This window comes from Psammomys obesus, unplaced genomic scaffold (assembly GCF_907164565.1).
Source record: "Psammomys obesus unplaced genomic scaffold, mPsaObe1.curated_primary_1811, whole genome shotgun sequence".
NCBI classification, from domain to species: Eukaryota; Metazoa; Chordata; class Mammalia; order Rodentia; family Muridae; genus Psammomys; species Psammomys obesus.
Genome location: NW_026585691.1, coordinates 14,591,694 through 14,615,130, shown reverse-complemented (window position 1 = coordinate 14,615,130; position 23,437 = coordinate 14,591,694). Strand labels below are relative to the sequence as shown.

Sequence of the window (23,437 nt, the reverse complement as noted above, 5' to 3'; positions counted from 1 at the left end):
ACCAGATGTGCTGTGGGGACATTTTTCATTAGCATTTTCCAATGCATGCTGCACAAAAGCAGAAGCTTCCAATTTAAAAGCTTTTGTCTTCTTTATTGAGGCATAGTTAGCCTCCAGTACCAAGCAGGGAATTCAAGGTGGTGACACCTTGGGTTATAATGGCTTGCTGATTCTTTAAACAACAGAACAGAAATCATTTCATTAGAGGTTCTATAACTTTCCTTGTAACTTTTTCTGGAATCCATGGTATTAAAGTTTGACCCAAGTGGTTGGAAAGATGGCTCAGTGGCTAAGAGCACTGTTTGCTCTTCCAAGTATCTGAGTTCAATTCCCAGAACCCAGACAATGGCTTACAACCACCTGTAACTCCAATTCCAGGGGATCAGATAACCTCTTCTGGCCTTCATGGGGACCAGGCTCTTATGTGGTATACAGACATACCTGCAGGCAAAACACCCATTCACACAAAAACAACAACAACAACAACCATAAAACACTTTTTCTTTCTTTCTTTTTTTTTTTTTAAGTTTTGACCCTGTTTTAGTTACTTTTCTATCCCTGTGAGACCTCGTGACTAAGGCAACTTACAGAAGGAAGAGTTTATTTGGGGCTTACAGTTTCCTAGTGTTAGAGTCTGTGACCATCATGGCGGGGAGCATGGCAAGAGGCAGGCGGGCATGGCGCTGGAGAGGTGGATGAGACCCATCTGAAGATAAGCATGAGGCAGAGCAAGCTCACTAGGAATGGTGGGGGCTTTTGAAACCTCAAAGGCCACCCCAGTGACACCTTGCCCAACAAGGCCATACCTTCTAATCCTTCCCATACAGTTCCATAAACTGGCGACCAGGCATTCAAATAAGTGAGTGGATAGTGGCCATTCTGAAACCACCACAGACCCTATAGCAGGAAAGCTCTGACTCAGCCTGCCTCTTTACACGTTTATCCGCTCTGTGTGGTGTGACTATGTGTAGGGCAGACGCATGTGCCCTGGTACGCATGAGGAGGCCACGGAATAACTTGCAGGGGTTGGCTCTCTCCTTCCACCATCTGAGTCCTCAAAATTGAACTTGCTTTCTGTCTTGAGCCTGTGTGTTCGCCCACTGGTATCCATCTCCCCTATCTTTTTGAACACTGACTTACAGACATTCTGCTTGTCGGGAGATATGCAAGCTTACCTTCTCAAAGGCAGGGAAGTAACGGGTTTTAGCTCTCTTCACTATAAAAGCATAGCTCTCCTCTTTTTCCTGAGGGGGTTTAAATGGAGCCTGGGCAATCATTAACATCAGGTCCTGGGTGCCATCAGCATACATGTCAATCCTGAAAACACACCGTAGACTCACATTAGAAAGGAAACCTAGTGTAACAAGGATAGGAGGCATAGTGTTGGCAAATGGTATTTGATTATCCTGATAATCTGCCACTCTCAGGAATGATTTCCAGAACCAGAGCTAGCCAGGGGAAATAGTATAGGCTCTGAAAACATTTTTTGAATAAACAAATGTATGAAAGGCAATAAATGCCTCCATGTTGAAATCTGCCATAAACAGAGTGGGATTGTGATGGTTTGGTAAATATAGAAAACTTAGAGATTTAGCAGTTAATAAAAAGTATACATCAAACCAGGAGGTGGTGGTACACTCCTTTAATCCCAGCACTCAGGAGCAGAAGCAGGTGGATCTCTGTGAGTTCTCGGCCAGTCTGGTCTACAGAGTGAGTTCCAGGACAACCAGGCTACACAGAGAAACCCTGTCTCCAAAAACAAACAAACAAACAAACAAACAAACAAAGAACACACACAAAAAAAACAAAAACCATATATCAAAACAGTGAAACGTGTGGAATTGTTTCTGCCATCCGCTTTAATGGGGACAGTGTGACACTGTAGAAATAGGCTGCTGTGCTTCTAAGCTTTGCTCGTTTCCATGTGACGCTTCCTCTGTTTTTTAAATACTGGAACTTGGGGCTTTCTACGACCCCATCTTCAATATGCCCTGGCACTCTGTCATGGTCATGTTTGCCAGGGTGAGCTCTTAGGGGCCCTGTCCTTAACCCCAAACAAAGATTAAATTGTATAAGTAAAAGTCTTCTTTTTTGGGGGGCGGGGGGGGCTCTGGAGAGATGGCTCAGAAGTTAAGAACACAGGCTGTTCTTGCAAAGGTCCTGAGTTCAATCCCCAGCAACCACATGGTGGCTCATAACCATCCATAGTGAGATCTGGTGCCCTCTTCTGGTACACAGGCACACATGCAGGCAGAATACTGTGTAAATAATACATAAATACATCTTTACACTGTATTTATTTACATGAAACTAAACTATTTGGTTTAATAATCTAACTAGCCCTAGCTAGGGTCAGCACAGTATAACAGAGCAGATATCTATGGCATAGAGATGCCAACAAACAAACAAAAACAAAACAAACAAAAAACTAGCTTTCCCCCTCCAGTATTTGTGATTTCCATCTCTGAGGTCTTGTTCCCAGGCTGCCCTTGTGAGTGACTAATGAATAATGTGAGGATTAGTTCTGGATTCAAAGCTTATACTACTTACATTCTTTCACTCTTAGATATCTGTCTACATGTCATGAGAAGATTACAATGACAAGATGAGACATATATGGCCTCTTCCTCCCCAAACTGACAATCAGACAATACCCAAACCCAGAAGTCTCTGGCTAACTACTGGTTGGCAGACATATGGGTGAGTCTTGCTGGGTTAGCTTCAGTCAGATGGAGGCTACCCAGAAACCCATAGACAAATGCTTGCTGACTGAAATCTGTTTCAAGGTGACTGCAAAAATAGATCATTGATACAATGTTCAAGGCCTGTTTGCTGAATCAGCCATTTGCACCTTCATATAAAACACGTCATTTTCAGAGAACACAGTTTGCTAGGCATGAGTATGAAAACACTATAAGCTGACTAGTATGAATTATATAAAAAAAAGAGAGAGAGTGCAGAATATGTTCTCGGCACAAGCCACACCACCTCCAGCGACAGCCCTCCTGCCCTGTGGTCCCTTACCCTCCAACCTCGGTTCCTATTGAAAGATGCAACCAAATCAGGTTTCAGCTGATTTATGACCCCAGAAGCTCGGTTAAAAATCTAGTACTGGAATGAACACCAAGGTACCTGACTCTCTCCTTCAGGTCTTTCCCGTACAAGTTGTACTTGGCAGCGAGGTAGCTGTGGATGGCTTTCGTCTGTGTCAGCATCATCCCATCAATTTCAACCAAAGGTACTTGGTCAAAAAGCAGGCATCCATCTGTGTGATGGGGGGTGGGGGTAAGATACTCATCTTCAATGGTCTCAATGGTTGCAATTCACCTACAGGATGACTCAACTACTCCAGGGGTGGTTTTTAGTTTTCAGTTTAAAGTGATAAATGACCTGTCCCAGTAGATAAGGAAATGCCACTCATTTGTTTCATGTCAAGCGGGAGCTTTGTTTGATTTCTTCACACATTATTGTTTATTGAACAACAGCAAATTTTAAAAGATTTTTCTGTATTTACTCTAATATAGACATACATACAGCTAGCATTTCTGGTTCTCAAAACTTAAAAGTCTTTGGGTATCTGGGCATAAAAGGTTGCTGAAAATTCCTTGCCCTCGGATATTCTGAGTTGGGACTAAAGTCTGAGAGAAAGCTTTCTCTTAAAACCAAACCATTTATTGCTACAGGCACACACAACAGCAGGAAGGACACAACAACAGTCCTGAGCTCAGTATCACTCTCAATACATTCTAGCCACAGACGCTTAAACAAGTTACTCATCTGAGTTTCTGTATCCAGTCTCTAACGATAGTATCTATTTAGCAGGATTTTGAATGCAGGACAGGAAGTAACCGCTATAAAACAATGCCAATAATCAAGGTGAATCAAAACCAAGTTTTCATCGGTGACTTGCTACAGTAACTACTGTTTATCATTGCTTAACAGCAGGAAGACATGCTGAGGCTTCCTTGTTAGGTAACTTTGTCCTTGTGAGGACAGGACACTGTAGAATATTCTCACACAAACTAAGATTTCTCTAGAGTCACCAGGCAAAATAATATTATGAGAACATAATTCGTGTACGTAGTCCATTGTTGACCAAAGGTCATTGTGTAACCTGTGATTACATTTGTGAAGACAAACATGATGCCCTCCTTATGAAGAAGGGAATAAATAGATCTTTAACTTCCATTAATACCTACACATTGTCCTCATGAGTAAGAAACTTTGCCTAAGCGGGGAACCACACTTCACTAGTGCATTGTAATGGCCATAGGACTTCTCTGATCTCTTTCTTTGTTTTCGGCAGGGTTTCTCTGTGTAGCTCTGGCTGTCCTGGAACTTGTTATAGAGACCAGGCTGGCCTCAAAGTCAGACATCCGCCTGCCTCTGCCTTCCAAGTGCTGGGATTAAAGACATCCTCCACCATGCCCAACGACTTCTCTGAGAATTAACGCTGCTCACTTGATGCAATGGCACTGGGAGACGGTAAACACCATTGTAAGGACAGTGACAGCTTTCCAGGGGCCGGTGTCCCCTCTCCCCAGATGTGTTAAGCAAGTCTCTGAGTCTGCTTTCTGATGTGTAACAGTGTCTAGCTATTTACGTAGTTTCACTAAGTAGATGACTTTGTAGCCATTCTTTGCAAATATCAGAATTAGGATGGACAGGAGACTTACAGGTTTCCATATTCATTCAACACTTAATGCATAGCTTCGTGCTGGGCACTGTGCGCCTTCATGAGCAATAGGATCCAGTTAGAAACAATGTCCAGATCAAAAAAGCAGGAAAAGATCACTGACATTTCTTAGTTTAACTATTTTCTCTTACAGACGGCACCTCAGAGGGAAGTGAGTGTAACCTACCAAACTCACAGGTCTCAGAACAGCTAAGCTAATAAGTGATCCTTCTGACTTTGTTCAGGCTTCTCTGCTGTCTCCTGCTCAGAATAGTGGGGCCCAGGAGGCCATCCCCACTGCAATAGAAACATCACAGGGAGGGCTGGAGCACCGTAGGGGCTGTTTGGGAACACCGCCCGAGAGATGCTCGTAGAAAGGGCCATGGAGCTACAATCACTTGCTCGTGTGAGCATGTGTATCCATAAGCACACACACCATGAGCCTTGGAGTGAAGTGAGGCAGAATCGAAGAGAAGAAGGAATTTCAGAAAACCAAGTCCCTGCAAAGGCAATGGGGAAAGGATGGTCATGGCTTTCCGCTTCAGGGAGACCTACTGACACATTGTAAGCTCTCGACACAGGGATTATTTTCATCTTACAGAAAGGAAACAAGGAGGCAGACAAGTTAAAATCTTGTCCAAAGCTGTCCAATTTCATTTGTGACAGTTTATGCCCTTCTTAAACTCATTTGCAATGTCATGACTGTTGAACTGTTGAACAGCAACAGTGGGGATGATGTGGCCTTTAGGCAATGACAGTGACAGTGGCATTTAGGCTCTTGGGAGTCTCAGCAATGCTGCCGAAGCACTGCTCTTTCCCATCGGTGTGAGAAAGTTTTCATAGTAATTGCTCTTTTTCTTTGGTCAAAAATCAACTAAGCCAGGCATGATGGTCCACACCCAAGATGTCAAGGCAGGAGGATAGCAGGTTCAGGGATAGCCTGGACTACATTAGTAATACTTTATCTCCTACTACAGAAATACTTGCACATCTATGTTCATTGTTACTCTGTTCACAGTAGCTGGGAACAAAACCAGCCAAGATGTCATCAGCTAGTGAATAGAGTATGAAAATGCGGTGCATATCCACAGTGGAATCCCACTCAGCGCTAAGGAAAAGGAAAAGCATAACATTTGGAGGAAAATGGATAGAACTGGAAAATACTATGCTGAGGGAGGTAACCCAGGTCCAGAAGACAAATGTCACCCATTCTTTCTTATATGTGGATCCCAACCTCAAATTTTTAGATGTATGTGTTTAATGCTTAACTTGGAGCAACTGTAAAAGCAAGGAAGCTACAAAGGGATGAGAGGGGAATCAAGAGGTCTTGGGATGGGAATAGAATGCAGATGATACAGGGCTCAGGAAACATCACAGAAGAGAGGGAAGAACACAAGGACCAAATGATGGGGAAGTGGATATGCTGTGATATGTTCCGGGCATAGTATGGCTGCTATAATCACCGACTCAGCAGCTGAGACTGCCTGAATTAAGCCTGCACAAGACTGGGCCTGTCAACATCCAGCCGTGGAGAGGAGGAAGGAGAAGCGTGAACCAAAACTTAGGAGATATGAAAAAGCCGTATGGAAACCTAGCGATCTAATTAAAAAGATTGTTTAAAAGAGAGAGAGTAGGAACCAAGATACACTGAATGTTGTTCCCAGAAGCCGTGGGTTATTAAACAAAAATCCCTGCACCAGGTACCGGAGTGCCCCCTTGTGAGTCACTGGTTTGTGAGGTCCCAGGAGCCTCCAAATAATGCAAGCTATTGTGTTGCGCTTGGTTTCCCAACAGCACTAGACAATAAGACTCTACTCACTTTGGTTTCAGGACCTGGAGAAATAAAGTCTGAACTGGCCTGGAAATTGTATCCCTGTGGCTCGCTTCCATCGTGTTGTAACACATGTAGGCTACTCAGGGTCAAAACTCAACAGGGTTCTCACCAGCTGTAGACCATGCATGCTGCAATACCGATCTGGCCGGCAAAATGTGCTAACTGGTGCAGTAGCGGTGGGACTGTTATGGGGATAATCTTTCTGGTTGAATTGTAGACCCCTTGTAGAAGGAAGGGTTCGTGCTGTAACTTGGCCCAAGGCCTATGGCTGAGGAGGTCATAACTAGTCAAGGGAGTATCTACTATTCTGGCTTCCTAAATGGGCATGTTGTCCAGCTACCTCCTAAATATTTAGAGTTAGGCTCGCAGAGTAGTGGTGCAGCCAAACCTTCATCAAAAAAAAAAAAAAAAAGTTACATTTTGTTGTGGGTAGCAGATAACGCAGAAGCTCATTCGTGGCCTAAGAGCTGAGAAAGTGACTGGCGCCCAGCAGTCACCAAGACTTCAGGCAGCATCCTGAGAGAGGGGTCAGCATGAATGTGAGAGTGGGAGGATAGGAAGGCATGCCATGAAATGGAAATCTCTGGGTCATTACCCTCAGGAAATCATAACAGCCGTGGTTCCTGTGACTGGCTGAAGACTGGGCCCATCAACACTTCATCGTGGATAGAGGAGGGGCTCTAGGGCCCTCTTCCCTGAGGAGCCATTGATAGCTGATAGCTACTTGTAAGCTGCAGATGCCCCGGTAAATAACCCCCCAACCAGGCTCATAAAAACCGTTCTAACTAGATCCAGAAAGACATAAAAGTGGGAAGATGGCTTGCCGGGAAGGAGAAAGCATTCAGCAGGAGGAAGAGAGGGTGTTGGAGGAGGGCAATCAAAAAAATTTATATAGAGAGATGAATGGAATTTTCAAAGAATAAATTTTAAAAGTAGAAAAAAATGGATATGGTTTAGCCTCAATTCTATTCTGTGTGCCATCGTTAAAAACACCTAGAAAAATAGGTATAAAATATTAAAAAGTAGGGGCTATTCTCCTTACCCTGCCCCTAGCCACCAAGACAATCTGAAGAGTTCTTAAAGGGAGTTTGGTGCTGAGCCACCCAGAGATAAGCAACCACGCCATTGTATTGATGGAGGCCAGTGCAGGCAGATACTTGACATGTAGGAAGACTACAGAGATCACATAGTTGATACGTCAGCTTTGCTTCAGGAAGACAGGGATTAAGCAGCCAGTGTTTGTAGGAATGTTGGTGCCGGCCTCTTCTAGAAGCTGCCATTCCTGAAACCTATATGCTGAGTATTTCTAGAAACATGTTTTATTGTTTCCAATAAGACAGCATTGAATAAATCGAGGCTTACCCTTTTGCAACTTTTCATATTGTTCTCTTGTCTCGATAAATTCTTCTTCAAACTAGATTAAGGATAGAGAGACATTGTTATAACTTTAAGAAAAGGAAGCAGGGAGAGAGAGATTCCGGCACCTTTTGGAAACACCTTATAGTCTTCAGAATAAATAAAACTAAAAGGGAACCACAGAACTTTCATCTCCCATCCACAAGCATGGTGAGGCAGGTATTTCGAGATTAGCTTTCAGGGGTGTCTGACCTTCTGACTTGTGACATGACGTTGTCATTTGTAATGTGTTGGCTGCATCCGTAGCTATCCTGGGATGCATGTGGCTGGGGGAGCTACTGGTTGGATGAGTCTGAAGAGATGAAATGGGACCAGAAGACCTTTGAGCAGCTTACCTATATTACGGATTCCCAAGCCCCTGTTTTCGCACTTTTGCTTTGCCTCAACTAGCTCTTCCATCCCTCCAAATTTATCTTTGCCCAAAACTTTTCTAATGATTTTCCCTCTTTCTTTTCCTCTATTCTCCTTCTTTGGTTTTATAATTTTTCCTTTATAGCAAGCCCAGTTAAGTTTATGTTTGAGACTGATAATATCCAAAGATTCTACTCGGGTAAGGCCATAGTCATTTACAGCTGGGGTTCCTGAAGCTTTTGTGAGGGTGACTTTGTCCTTTGCATTTTGAGACCTGGTGGAACAGACAAACAGACTAGGGAGGCGTCTCTAAAGGGAAAAGAGGGAAACAAAAACAGCAGCGAACCCCTGTTCCCGAAGAGATGGCATTCAGACTGGGAGAGACGTAACGATTCTAACATCTCTATGAAGTCGGTTGGGAGAGTTTGGAGTTAAGGGGAAAGCCAGTCGGCAAATCTTATATCTGGGCCAGAGCTCCAGCTGGCAGCCATGGATTCCACAAGTGAGGTGCCGAGGCAGGGGTTAAACGGCCTCAGAGAAACCTAGAGTCCCAGTGGAGGGAATGAGCTAACCTTCCCTTCGGATCTTTTCCATCTTAGGAGTTTCAGGATACCCCAGGCCCTCAGTGCACCCCATCCAAGTCCCATGTACATCATGACTGTAATCTCTCCCTTCTATCTAAGAAAACATCTGGACAGAAAGGGGAAGAAGGAGATGGGACTTAAGCTGCCACCCCCAACCAGGAACAAACCTCCACTCCAGCCGCAGCCAGCAGCCATCGGGTGGACTCCATCCTGCCCCTGCCACAGAAGTAGTAGAGCTTGGGTTTGGCTTCCATGACTCCTGACTGGTTCTGAGTTTCCTGAAGGGCAGCAGTGAAAGAAACATTTGAGAAACAAACTAGTACACATTGTATGCCTCGTTTCCATTTTTAGCTGTGATGAAACACGGTAAGCACATTTCCTGTGTGGGGATGCGCACGCAGGAAGTAAAGCTAGGCAGAAAAGGCACAAAGTCGGGACAAGGGGCTGCTCTTGTGAGCAGCCTGGGGTAGGAAGGGCTTTGGGTTTCTAGGCTGTCAACAACATCCCACTTCTTGAGCAGAAGTAGCAGTCTTTAAAGTTATCCATTAAATCAGGCAGCGGTGGTGGAGGCAGAGATAGGTGGCTCTTTGAGTGTTCAAGGCCAGCCTGGTCTACAGAGTGAGTTCCGGGACAGCCAGGGCTCTGTTGCACTAAGAAACCCTGTCTCTGCCCCCCTCCCCAAAGAACATGTTTAGGAAATAGCATAAAGTGGGGTTTTTTTTTCTCTTTTGTATTTTTTTAATATTAGTTACAGTTTATTAGCAGCATAAAGTGTTAATCACCCACCTTCTCCAATAAACAGGTCATCTGGACAGAAATTAAACAGACACCATACATCAAATGGACCTACTAGATATCTACAGAATGTCCACCGAAACACCAAAATGTTAATATTCTACTCAGCATCTCATGGAATCTTTTCTGAAATAAGTCATATACTGTGACACAAAATAAATTTTAACAAAGTTAGAAAAGTTGAAATAACTCCATGAACTCTACCTGATTCACAATGTAATAAAGCCTAAAATCAATGAATTCCTAATAATTATACAAACTCCTGGAGATTGAAAACCACATTACTGGGACTGGAGAGATGGCTCAACAGTTAAGACCACTGTCTGTACTCCCAGAGGTCCTGTGTTCAATTCCCAAAAACCCACATTGTGGCTCACAACCATCTATACTGGGATCTGTCGCCCTCTTCTGGCACCTAGGTGTACATGCAGATAGAGCACCCATACAATAAATAAATCTTAAAAACACACACACACACACACACACACACACACACACATTAATGAACAATGGCTGGGTCAAAGAAATAATTACTGAGAAAATTTATAAAAATAAAGTCAAATGAATTAAAACAAGCACAACAAAATATCTGGGACACATTAAAGCCAGTCCTAAAAGGAAAAGGTATGCTCTGGAGGTTAGGAAGAGGCTGGAGAGATGGCTCAGCATGTATGAGCACTGGCTGTTCCCCAAGAGGACTTTGGTTCAGTTCACAGAAAGAGCCCACATGGCAGCTCACAACTGTCTGTAATTCCAGATATCAGATGCCCTCTTCTGGCCGCCTTGAGCACTGTATGCATTCAGTACACTTCCATACATGCAGGCAAATGCTCAAATGCATTAAATGAAAATAAATATTTACTTTTTAAATCAGAAAGAGCAAAAATAGTGACTCTATGAAACAACTCAAGAACATGGAAAAACAAGAACAAACCAAACTGAAATCTAGTAGATGGGAGGAAATAAATCAGAGCAAAAATGAATGAAATAGAAACAAAGAAAACACAAAGAATCAGTGAATCTAAGAGCTGATTCTTGAGAAGCTAAACAAGCTCCAGACCATCGACCCGATTAACCAAAAGTCAGACAGACAGAATCAACAATGAGCAAGGAGATACTATAACAGTTACCAAGACTTGAGCACCGACAAACCAAAAACTGAAATTTTGGGGCAAGGATTCATGACTACTTGCCTAGGGGTGACACCACCCATAGTGGGCTGCTCCCTGACACCCCCCTCCCATCAGCCATCAGCCATAAATCAAGAAAATGACCCAACTGGATGTGGTGAAACATGCCTTTAATCCCAGCACTCAGGAGACAGAGACAGGAGGAGCTCTGTGAGTTTGAGGCTAGCCTGATCTATATAGCACTACACAGAGAAACCCTGTCTCAAAAAAAAAAAAAAGAAAAGAAAAAGAAAAAGAAAAGAAGAGAGAGACTTGCCTACAGGCCAAACAATCTGATGGATATATTTTCTTAATTTAAATTTCCTATTCCCAGATGATCCTGGCTTGTGTCAAGTTGTGGGGAGAAAAAGAAAAAAAAAATTGAATTCATGAAGAATGAGATTATATGCACATGTAAATTTATCCAACATTACAGACAGTATAGAAGCCTCTAATCCTTTCTTCTTGATTCAATAAAAATTAGTATAAAGATTGGTAATGTAGAAAACCAAGTTTGTTTATCCTTCAAAAAGTAAACCCAAGTTATCTCATTTCTTAAAAGTACATTGTCAGAATGAAAAATGAATAAATAAACAAAACAAAGAAAGAAAAGGTGCGGCAGAAATATTGCTTTTATACCCTGGAGATGGAGGAAACAAAAGAACAGTTTGTCCTGGATTTCATTCAAATGCAAACATTTGAAACTGGCTGCCAGTTGACCCGCACTCAGCTCTGGTTTCTACTGCTCAAGAGCTGAAAGGAGAGACAGCATAGGCAAATTGATAAACACAGTAACCTAAAAACTCCCCTTCTCTGTTGAAGATTTGCTTGTGAGAAAAGAAGTCAGCCTTGTTTCTGTTACAAGTGGGCGGCGTTCTTCTGAGAGCACCATACAGTGGTCTCTTCTAGGTGCCTGTTGGGAAAGCAGAGGCTGGGGCTGGAGAGAGGGCTCAACTGTTCAGAGTGCTGGGTGCTCTTTCAGAGGACCGGGCTCCATTCTCATTGTCCATCCACATAGTGGCTCACAACAGTCGGTAACTCCAGCCCCAGAGGACCTCTTCTGGAATCCTTAGGCACTGCACACACGTGGATATACGCACAGACAAAACACCCACACACATACACAGTCAAATTTAAAAAGGAAAAGAAGTGAGGAGACCTGGCCCAGATGAAGTTTGGGAAACTGAATCTAGAGTGAAAATTCAATCAGCCTGCTGTGGGGTCAGCCAGTAACCCTTGTCTATTCTTCCCATGAGCTAACTACTGGGCCAGTGTGGAATCTGGGTAGATTTCTGTGTTCAACTGCGCCAGCTAGCATAGGCTCCTGCCTGAAACCAGCCCGTCCAAGAAGCTCTCAATCAGTTTTGTGTATTTTCACTGCAGCCACATAGCTCCTGAGGGACCCAGGTGTTTGTATTAAGTATCTTCTCCCATCTTTCATACTCAGAAACTAAACTGCTTATCAATTAATTGGATCGGTTTATGTTCACAAAATGCCAAGGGCTTACACGCTGGCTTAGATGCAAAATGTAAAGTCAGGAAAGAGACTCTTAGCTACCTAGGTCCTTGAAGCTACTCAAGACTAAATGAAGTGTGCTGTCATGTGATATTTAAAGGCTTGGGCAAGTCTGAGAAACAAACCCAAACAAAAACCTAATCAGAGCTTGCTTCAAGAGCCCCAGTGTCTCAGCATAGCACAGCTCAGTGAACGAGTAGGACCAGGAAGAAAACCTCAGTGTTTGATCATTTGGGTTAAATCTTCCAAACACATGGAACAGATACATAGATGCAGAAAAAAAAAAAATTTACTGTTGAAGCATCAAGGCATGCTATAGCTGGTGTCTACCTCGTTTTTCAGTAAGTTAAAAACAATACTTGAGGCTTTCCTAGGAAGAAAAAAAAATAAAACTCCTCATATATATATGAGGGCTGGAGAGATGGCTCAGAGGTTAAGAGCATTGCCGGCTCTTCCAGAAGTCCTGAGTTCAATTCCCAGCAACCACATGGTGGCTCATGATCATCTATAATGAGATCTAGTACCCTCTTCTGTTGTGCAGGCATATATGCAAGCAGAACACTATATACATAATTAATAAATAAATCTTCAATATATATGTGTGATGGCTCGAATACTAATATATATTTTCAAAATCTGCTTTGCACCTTATGTTAAGCAGTCAGTTAAGCCCCACTTAAATCTTACATACTTATTTTTTAAGTTAGAGTTAATAAGTGTGCCCAGTTGTACATAAGCTGTGACAGACAATGCAAGCCTGTAAAGGCGTCCATTTGCTGTTTTCTTTAGAATCATGAAAGACTAGGAGTTAGATAGACTTTCAGGTAAGCAGACATGAATACATGATAAAGATGATGAACTTTCAAAATGGCTGGCTTCTTCTACAGCCTCCTGGCCCCTTAAAACAATGGCCTTGGAGACTTTTAACAGGTTCTAGGCTGGATTAGGACTAGTTCACACAACAGCTGCAAGCCAGAAAAGCATGCTTTCTTCAAACTGACCAGCCTTAAATTAGCGGAGAAAAACTCTTCAGGGACTTAAAAAAGCCCAGGCCTTGAGAAGAGACTGGCTGTTTCGGCTTCTGTGCTGCAGAAGCCTTTTCTCCATGTGACTCCTTATCCCCAGTGAATGCCTTTCTTCAACCGATGATCCTCTCTGCTCCCGTTTGCGGCCTTTGAGATTTCTTCCCAAGCCACCTGTTGCGGTCGAGATTTCCCCTGCCTTTTAATTATTTAATTGGCAGAGAAAACTAACTCCGTGAAGACCTCTGAACCGTACCAACCACTTATCTACTATGCAGAAAAATGTATGCCTTTAATCTGCCCTACACAAGCTTTGAAGTAATGAACACCAAATCACAGAATCGCTGATTATAAGCCGTAGCGTTAGCAAAATAGTTTAACTAGTCAGCGGAACTATTCACACACACACACACACACACACACACACACACACACACACACACACACTCACCTTATTCTTCAGGGATCTCACCTCCAAGCACTCGGGAAAGAAGCTGTTAAATCAAAGATTACAGTCCTTCGGGCCAGGTTGAAATCTCCGCCCACCAGCCTTTGAGCACTTAGGAAATGCGCAAGCCTCCAAGGCTTTCCACACTCACTGATCCTTAACACTTTGTTCCCCAGGGAGAAAAACGGTTTGCCCTAGCAGCTTTCACTGGCTCATTCAACAAACAAAGTCACACTCTTTGGAGTACACGCTTTGGGGGTTTTGGCACTACGGAGGGGGTATGACGATTCCAATTCCTATGCTGGCAGTGTTTACGTTCTATCTGTATGGGGGAAGCTAGGTAATAAAAGCGTTAGCTCCAGGCCATTCAGCTGGCCTGTCCTCGGGGACCTAGCAACCTCTTAATCATCATCTGCAGCCCCCAAGTGAGTCCCTAATAAAAGGACCACATGCCACCTCAGTTTCTCACTCTGTTCCTGCATTCTCTTTCTCTCTTCTCTCTCCTCTTCCTCCTCCTCCTCCATTCTCTCTTTCTCTTTGGCCTCAGAGCCAAAGAGCCCTTTTCTCTCTCTGTCCCCACATTTTCTCTCTCTCTCTCTCTCTCTCTCTCTCTCTCTCTCTCTCCCTCTTCCCTCCCTGAGAGAGTGAGTTTTCTCTCTCTGTCTCTTCCTGTCCTCATGGCTCACTGGCTACCTCTACCCCAACTCCTTGTCCAGGCCCTCACTCCCCCCTTCTCCCAATAAACCTCCTTACACCAGATCTGTTGCCTGATGTAATTACTCAGGGACGTGCCTTGGCATAGGCCAACCATGGTTGCCATGCATCATAGCAATAAGCATGTGGATGCATGCACTTTATTTAAAATAACTACAGCAGCAACATATTGAAGGACTATTGCTTGTAGGTTTGTGAATTGTGAGTCAAAATCATGAGGTACAATAGAGAAGAATGGGAGCATTAACTATGGTCAATTTTTGTGATGCTAAAACAGAATATTCAAGACTCAAGAGTTTATTTGGAAAACAAACTAGAGACTTACAGTTCTGGAGGTTGGTTAATCCAAAAATCAAAGGAAGCCCATTTTACTGCCCAGAGTAAAATGAAAGAAAGAAAAAAGTGTATCCTCCTTAATGAGAAAGAAAGAGAGGGGCAAGCTCATGTGTTCTTCTTAGGAGTGGGTTCCTGATGAACGCATGACTCTGTCCTCTCCCCCTCTTTCTCAGTAAGGAAGATTTTCCCCCTTTCATTTTACCCTGTATTGTATATAATGAGGCAGATGGTTATAAAAGACATGATTGCCATCCCTGGAGCCATTTGTAGTTAAGATTACAGGTGGGCATTTCCCGATCCTCGAGAAACAGAGGTTTAATTATAGATAGACATGAACCTAGTTTGTCCTTACTATAAGATGGTTTTAAGCCAGGTTTAAGCCTGGCTCTTCAATACCTAACCCGCTCCTCAGGAACAATAATCCACTCATGACCACAGACCCCTCATGGACCTCATCTCCTCTTACAAAGTGCGGCCCCTCAAAACTGTCCTAATGCACAGTAGGGTAAGTTTCTGTAACAGGCCTGGCAGAAATAAAGATACTTTAAAGAGACACTTTGTGTCTCTCAATCTGACTATCAGTCTATTCAAACAGTGGAGCTCAAAGAAAGGCGGCTCTCCCCAGGAATCTCATGAAGGGAGAAAGATTAGGTCCCAGCCAGAGGAACAACTTGTCTCCTGGGAAGCCATTTGCTTGTCACAGTTCCAACAGTTTGTCAGAACATCTTACAAGATGACACTGAAGCCCAGAAAAATGATGCGTCATTGCCGACAGGACCACTGCCAAGACTACTACTGCTTAGATGTGCATATCCTCAGCTCTCTGTTTAAACTGTGATCTCATTTTAGTACAGACTTGAGGCAGGAAAGGAGGAGGTCACTGGATCCTTGCCCTTCTCCCTAATATGGCTATATTTTCCACTTTCTTTGTTTCTTTGGCTGGTTGGTTTGGTTTTTTGAGACAAGGTTTCTCTGTTTAGCTTTGACTGTCCTGGACTGGATTTGTAGACTAGGCAGGCCTTGAACTCACAGAGATCTGCCTGCCTCAGCCTCCCCAAATGCTGGGATTAAAGGTGCTACCACCACCGACCCCAGCTCTGAATCCCACCTTTAAACAGGCTCCTTTAATATGCTTACTAAGGATGAGTGGCTAGACCCGACTGAGGAAGAAGCCTGTTATCCTGGAAATCTGCCACCTTTCCTACTTATCCATGTCTCCTCTCCCTCTCTGTCTAGAGGCCAGGCTCTGACTCCTAGTCTCTCGCTTCCATATCTGAACACAGTATTTGGAGTAAACTAAGTCTGTGTTCCATGGCCGCTCGACTTTGGCTCTAGAAAAATCATCACATCCTCTTTAAGGTGAGAGCAGTCTTTGTTACGTTTTGTGGCAAAGAATCCCGGTAAGTTGAAGTGGCCCACAAGACTCAGGAGACCTACAAACCTTGCAAGACTCATGAAGCTAGCTACTTCTCGAGGTTAAATCAGTTTTCAATTACTATGGGACAGGAGGTGCCTTTGTGCAGCTGACTTCTAGCGGTCTGACGAGGTCTGGGATGCAGCTCTCCTTACCTGTGCTGAGGAAGACTTCTCAGTGATGCAGGTTCCCGAGTCCCCCATCTTCCTGTAAGCGACCCCTTCAATCACGCTCCTGTAGGTAACCATGGCAAACTGGTTGGTGTAACGAGGAAAATGGGCTTTTAGATAAGTTTCCTTTTGTCTGTCACTGATGCCCTATCTGGGCAAAGAGACACTGATTGCATCTCTCTGGGGAAAGTCGGGCCACACAAGTGGCACCTAAACAAGGACCTTAGCATGTGTCAAGGAGAAGCAACCCCATGCTCCCTGCTATCTGAGGAATAAAATATCTCACCAAAGCCAGGCAGTCGTGGTGCGCACCTTTACATTCCAGAGCCAGGGAGGCAGAGGCAGGCGCATCTCTGTGAGTTTGAGGCCGTCCTGGTCTACAGAGCTAGTTCCAGGGCAGCCAGGGCTACACAGAGAGACCCTGTCTCAAAAAAACAGACAAACAAACAAACATAACCTCACCAAGACTGAGCTAAGGGTGGAACATCCCTGTGCGGAATCACAGGGTGGCTGGCTGTCGTCCCCTAGGTGTTGTGGGCTGACATGCCTCCTTGATGAACGGGGCCTACCATTTGAGTCCGGGGGTATCTTCCAAACAGCCGATGGGACTATAGAGCATATTTGCATCCCTGAAATAGCCTGTACGGGGCTCTCATTCTCAGCTGTGGCAGCGACTGTGTGGCCACTGCCAAGGGTCACTCAAAAGATGCAACTGTGGCTGAGCTGTCTGCCTAGAAAATACGGGACGACTTCCAAAGAGAAAGAGCCATATGGGTAGCATTACACATTCTAGTCTGATTTGGTAGGAAAAACAGAGAAAAAAAAAAGAGTAGATGAGATGAAGGTGTTGCCTTGCCATGTCGTACAGCTGGTGGTGTATAAGGGGAAGAGGGTACGTGTTAGAATCTATACTGAAGAGCCCTTCCTCGGATCCAAAGATGGGAAGAATCAGTGTGTAGAGAAAGCAGGGTTGAAGGGACAGGTAATACTTCTCCAGGAACAACTTTCATACAGAGGATGGAGAAACCCATGGTCCCACATGCAGAGGAGGCCAGGACTGTGTTCACAGGAGAGCTGAGAAAGAAGTTATTTCTGCAGGGACCTTGGGATTGGGATGGGGCCTTAGTGGTTTGGCTGGGCCCCATGGCGGGATGGGATCTTTATGTCAAAGGAGAGGCTTCAAGAGTCTATGTGATTTAGACCAGCATTCAGATTGAGTTTATCCTGAAGGACTAAGACATTTAGGAGTGGATGAAGACAAAGAAAAGCAGGTAAAAGGGGCCTGTCAATGTCACTCGAAAGAACAAGGGGCATGATTTCTGTCAAGGCAGAATTCCGAGGTAAAGGTTTGACAAAAAGTTCTGTGCTCAGCCGCCTCTGGAATGCTTCAGAGCCAGAATGGAAGTTTACTAAAGGTGGGGGGGGGGGGAGTAGAAAATAGAACAGTACAGGTGCAAAAGATTAAATGTAACCTCTGGGTTACATATGCGGTGTATATTTCTTTCCTGAAAGAAAATGTCCTGGGGGTGAAAATTGTACGCCCAGACCTAGGCCCCTTTAGCAGCCAGGCCAGAGGTGGCTGACAGAGAAGCAAAAGCCATGGTCCTGGGCTGTGACCTGTCAGAACCAGGTAGCTGGCTCCAGTAACAGACAGAGAAGGGACAGCTGGGCCCTCGTCTATCATGATCCTGGTCCTGGACTGAGCCAGTCCTGTTGAAGCGATTGTAAGTGGGAAGATGTGTAATGGTCTCAAGACAGCATGTGAGAATGAGGCTGAGTATCCCTTCATCCATGCTGCTGTACCTAACATTGCTCTTTTGACAAGTGATGACAGAATGAAGAGATCTCATTTTTTTTTTAAGAATTTTTTAAAATTTTGTGTGTATGGGTGTTTTGTTTGCGTAGATGTCTACCACATCTGTGCAATGCCCACAGATCTAAGATGGGTGCATCAGATCAAATGGAACTGAAATTCCAGACAGTTGTGAGCTGTCATGTCAGTGCTGGGAATTAAACCCAGGTCCTCTGCAAGCATGTAAGTGCTTTGAATTAAATGACCCATATCTCCAGCCTCCAAGAGAGAGATCTTTTCATTCTACACTAGACTTTAGGAATGTTTCCTTTTCAGTATTCCCTTTATTATCCAAGACCAATTGACATTTGGTTATAATAGATGGCAGTAGACTTTCAGAAATGCTTCCTATAAAAAAGTTTCATTGTATGTTGCTAAACCTTGAGAGTTCTACAGATTTGGAAATATATTTAGAACAACAACAAGCCCAGCAATTACAGAGCTTCGATGAAGGCATTCTTATGTGGGCAGAAAAGGAAATCACAGGAACAGCCATAAAGATGTTAGGCAAGAATTCCAGTGCTGGGCTGGACTACTTCCCTATGAGCTGATGACCAGGGAGGCCCCTGAGTCCTACAAACTGTAAAGGCTATTGCCAGTGCTGTTGGTTACATGCCAGAGCTAGAAGGAACGTAGGTAGTGCTCAAGAGACTGCGTTCTTTTGTTGCAGGCCATGGAGAAGTCAAGCTAGAACCAAGCTGAAAGTCTCTTCCTTGATGGCAGACTTTTGTAGCCAAAAAGGCAATACATGGCTAATTGGGGGAGAACCGTTCTGCTCAGCTATGGATCCTGTATATTACACTTACCAGCACGATAGGCAAAATGGCATGGCTGATACAACCAACGACTTTCTAATTGAATTTAAGGTCAGCCTCATGGGAAGAAAGTCATGTTTGGTAATTTTGTAGTTATTGTTTTGTTTTGTTTTCAAAGATTTGTTTATTATACAAGATTCTGCCTGCATATATGCCTACATGCCAGAAGAGGGCACCAGATCTTATTACAGATGGTTATGAGCCACCATGTGTTTGCTGGGATTTAAACTCAGGACCTTTGGAAGAACAGACAGTGCTCTTAACCTAGGAACCATGTCATTTTTTATTAATTATTTTGGTTTGTTTGTTTGGCTGTGTGTTTTGGAGACAGGGTATTCAGTGTAGCTATGGCTGGCTTTGAACTCAAAGAGAAATATGCCTGCCTCTGCCTCCTCAGTTCTGGGATAAAAAGCAAAAGCCACCATGCCTGACTTATGTTTTCCTGAGGCAGGGTCTCATGCCTTGAATTTCCATAAGGGGTGCTGCTTCCTGGATTCCTCCCATGGCTTGTTCAACCAGAACCCAGAACCACCAGACCAAGGATGACACCACCCACAATGGGCTGGGCCCTCTCCCATCAAGCAGTAATTTAAAAAATGCTCTACAGTTAGAAGTTATGGAGGCATTTGCTCCTTTTAGATGACTCTAGCTTGTGTCAACACTAGCCAGGACATGCTATTAACTAACTGACTTGTTAGGTGTCATGCCTCCTCCCAGGTGCCAGTGCCTGGGTCATTCATTTTTGCCCATATGCTGGAGCCTCTGTAACTATACCATTTTTATATGTCTGTGCACTTCACACATACACACATACACACACACACACACACACACACAGAGAGAGAGAGAGAGAGAGAAAGTGAAAGAGTGAGAGAGAGGTCATCGACCAGGACTTACCTGAGCATTGGTGTGCAGGGTTTTTGTTGGGGGTCCATCATGTGGGTGCCATTGACTGCCCAGATGATGTTTTTCACTCCCTCAAGAGTTGAGCTGATGCCATGTAACTACAAACTCCAAGCCTGTATCAGCTTTAGGTAAGGCTTAAGTTGCTCATCCTATATCGTACTGGCTAGGCTTCTGAGCCTCCAACGCTCCGATTAGGCATACACTCCAGGAGCTTAGAGCCTGTGTTCCTGAGGCAAAGGCAAGCTCTGCAGGGACAAGATAAAATTCTTTCCTACTTCCTAGCTGCCATGCTCTCAGGGTCCGGCCCAAGCTAAGCCTCACCCTTAGATGAGTAATCCAGGACATTTTCTTTCTCAGAATGAACCTGCCACCAAGCCTTTGCCTTTCCAGGAATTTTAAACATTAAACTGATGACTGTGGACATGATCTATAAGAGGGTCTTCTTGCTGCAGAAGCAGAACTGATTGAATTGCTCCAAGACGAGAGGGCACTCTCAGTAAGGCGTGTTTCTACTCTCCTCTATAAAGCTGAAAAAATGGGCTGCCTCTGTTACCATGTCCTCACCTTGTTGGCGGAAGGTAAATACAGGCAAACCCCTAAGTCTCCCAAAGCTTTCTGTCATCGCTGTCCCTTGGTGATTCTCCCACAGTGCCTGGAGCAGGAGGCTCAGAGAAGTTGCTGCCAGTCAACATCCCTGGGTTAGCTTTTTGAGAAAACCATCTTTCTATTTTTTTTTTTTTTTCATTTTGCTCTTAAATGGTCAGTAGCTACTGAGTGGCTTTTCATCTGAAAAGGTCTGGATTGAGGCAAAGGAAATAGGACTGGCATTCTGCAGGAAGGGAACCCCGCAAGCCCAAAGTCCCTGTCTGGAGCTAAAGAGCTAGTTCACATCAGCCCTGCTGACAGTATGTCTTCTCACAGGCCGCCCACTTAAGGTCTCATGAAATATTTCCCACAGAAATAGTCAGAAATGGGGCCTGGAGAGATGGCTCAGTGATTAAGAGCATTGGCTACTCTTCCAGAGGTTTGATTCCTAGCACCCACATGGTGACTGACAACCATCTGCAACTCCTGTCCAGGGAATCCAGCGCCCTCTTCTGGCCTCTGCGGGGACCAATCATGTATACAGCACAAAGATGTACATGCAGGGAAACCACACACATACATTAAAAAACAAGACAAAAACAGAAAGAAAGGAATAAACAAGTAGGAATGGAGACTAGAGGGCTAGGGAGATTTTCTTCCTCCCGTTGGTTTAATTCAATTCGTGGTTCATTATTTGTGTATAGTTGCACTTGAAACAAAACATGAGATACTCTCTAAAGGAGTATGAGTACTCTCTCATTATTGAATTATTTGCACAAAAATGCTTACATTGATTAAATAAAAGCCGGTCTCCATGTTTGTGCTTGATTTTTCCCCTCTAGTTAAAATACTGTAGCTGCAGCATTGATTCTGACAGTTGGTAACCACTGCCTTATGGATTGTTTTCCTTCTTGTTTTATGGGGTTTGCTTTTTGTCTTCCTATGTTGAGGGGTATGTTCTGTACGTAAAACCCCTCATTGAAAACTTTCCTCCGTTTAAAAATTTCTTAGTAGTACATTCTCTGAAAGTGGTAAATCGTCCTTTTTCCAGAGGTGTTTCTGCTGTGTTCACAACTTCTGCAATTCTCCGCCCCATGGTGAATTTTTCTAACATGGGAGTTCTGTTCCAGGAGCCTGTCACCCAGTACTCTACTTGCTGTGATAGGTATCCAGCCAGGACTATCGAAGTAAGTCAACACATGTCTGAAAACAATACTAACGGACCATACTTAATTTCTAAACTGTACAAAAAAAAAAAGTGTGTGTGTGTGTGTGTGTGTGTGTGTGTGAGAGAGAGAGCCTACAAATAATCATTCAGGTATTAAGACAAAAATAAGACTGGGTTGTGGTTGATGTTTCTCTAGCATCAATGAAGCCCTGGGTTTGATAACAGCTCAGTTGAATACTAGGAGTGTGCTCCCATGAATACTGGGCACGGAAGCACACGCGCTTAAATCCCATCAGTCAAGGCCGTTCTTGGCTTCTGTCCCAGGCACTGTTTTATTGCTATGAAGAGACACCATGAACAAGAGAGTGCTCCTAAAGGAAAGCATTGACTTGGGGCACCCCCAAACCTACATCTGTGAACTGTTGGAGAGCATGAAAGGTTCAGTCCTGCTGACCCAAAGCTGCAGGATCTACATGACACAGGGCAACAACAGGATACTCAGGAGGATCCAATATTGCTTTGGATGCCAGCCCCCCCACAACACACACCCCAGAAAGGCAAAGTGACAACTGTAAAAACAGAAACAAACAAAACAAAACAAAACAAAAAAAAAAAAACAACACAAACAATTCCCCAACCACAAAGTAGAAATCAGGCATATCCAGGACATGGAACATTCTGTGACATAATGGCTCGGACTCTGGGACCAAGGACATGGTGGAGAGGCAGGTGTTATTCAGTGACTCCTCACGGATGGTCTCAGTGATGTCAAGGGGTTGAAACAAGGGAAAGGCTGAGAAACCACCGCAGCCTCGGGGAATCTGAGAAAACATGACTAAATACACCCCTGGATCCCCAAATAGTAAGAGGACCTCAGTGGAAACACGTGGTGAAGGAGTGAAGTCTGCTGCCCATTTACTCATGCACCGGTACCGCTTTCTTTCTCAGTGTGACGTGGTTATGTAAGGCGTTAGCACCAGGGAGGGCTGCGGGCTCTGTGGTACAACTTCACAACCTTTTTTATAAGTCTGAAGTTATTCTCAGTGTAAGGCTTACAGCCCTTGTTTGGAGCAATACAATGCACATGACTAAAAACCGCATGAGGATAAAAAGACCTGCTGGTTTCGGTGGGTGTGATAATCCTTGCCTGTTGGAAATAAATACCGAAGCGTGGCACTCCCACGAGAAACAATGTTTGCATTAAAATACTCCCACGAATCCAGAAGAGGCAGGAGTTTACCAAACAGGATCAGCATAAAGTTAATGACTGTCAAACAGGGCGAGGGCTGCACACGTAGAATTATGAAATGTTTTGTTTGCTTGTGCCTGAAAGTGTCCATAGGAGACTGAAAGAATAGAACAAAAGCAAAAACCGCACACGCAGGCGAGGAAACTAGGCTGCCAGCTGAGCGACACCAGAAAAAGAAAATTCACCTAGAGGATGTGTCATTAGCAAAACCGGCAAATTTTACTGTCACTTTCCTTTTCCTTATTAACCAATAGTCACCGGTCCTGCCCTGATGCAGAAAGCAAGGGTAACATAAAGGTGGAAAGAATTCCATTAGTTATATTCTATTTACAAAGAAAAGTACCTGAAGTTTGATGTGAAAGAAAGAAAGAAAGGAAGGAAGGAAGGAAGGAAGGAAGGAAGGAAGGAAGGAAGGAAG

General features: G+C 44.1%; 1 protein-coding gene across 5 annotated transcripts in view; it reads right to left on the bottom strand.

Moving 5' to 3' along the window:
- The window catches only part of LOC129670287 (glutathione S-transferase alpha-4), a 29,281-nt gene that overhangs the window by 5,229 nt on the left and 615 nt on the right, over window positions 1-23,437 (bottom strand). For 2 of the 5 annotated variants that reach the window (XM_055598777.1, XM_055598776.1), the window contains exons 2-6: window positions 16,430-16,508; window positions 9,028-9,138; window positions 7,872-7,923; window positions 3,133-3,265; window positions 1,176-1,317 (exon numbers count right to left, since the gene is read on the bottom strand). In XM_055598777.1, coding sequence (XP_055454752.1) covers window positions 1,176-1,317; window positions 3,133-3,265; window positions 7,872-7,923; window positions 9,028-9,138; window positions 16,430-16,508 — 517 coding nt within the window. Of the gene's footprint in view, window positions 1-1,175; window positions 1,318-3,132; window positions 3,266-7,871; window positions 7,924-9,027; window positions 9,139-11,620; window positions 11,720-13,813; window positions 13,914-16,429; window positions 16,509-23,437 lie in introns of those variants that run through there. The other 3 variants (XM_055598778.1, XM_055598780.1, XM_055598779.1) reach the window with 3 other exon arrangements.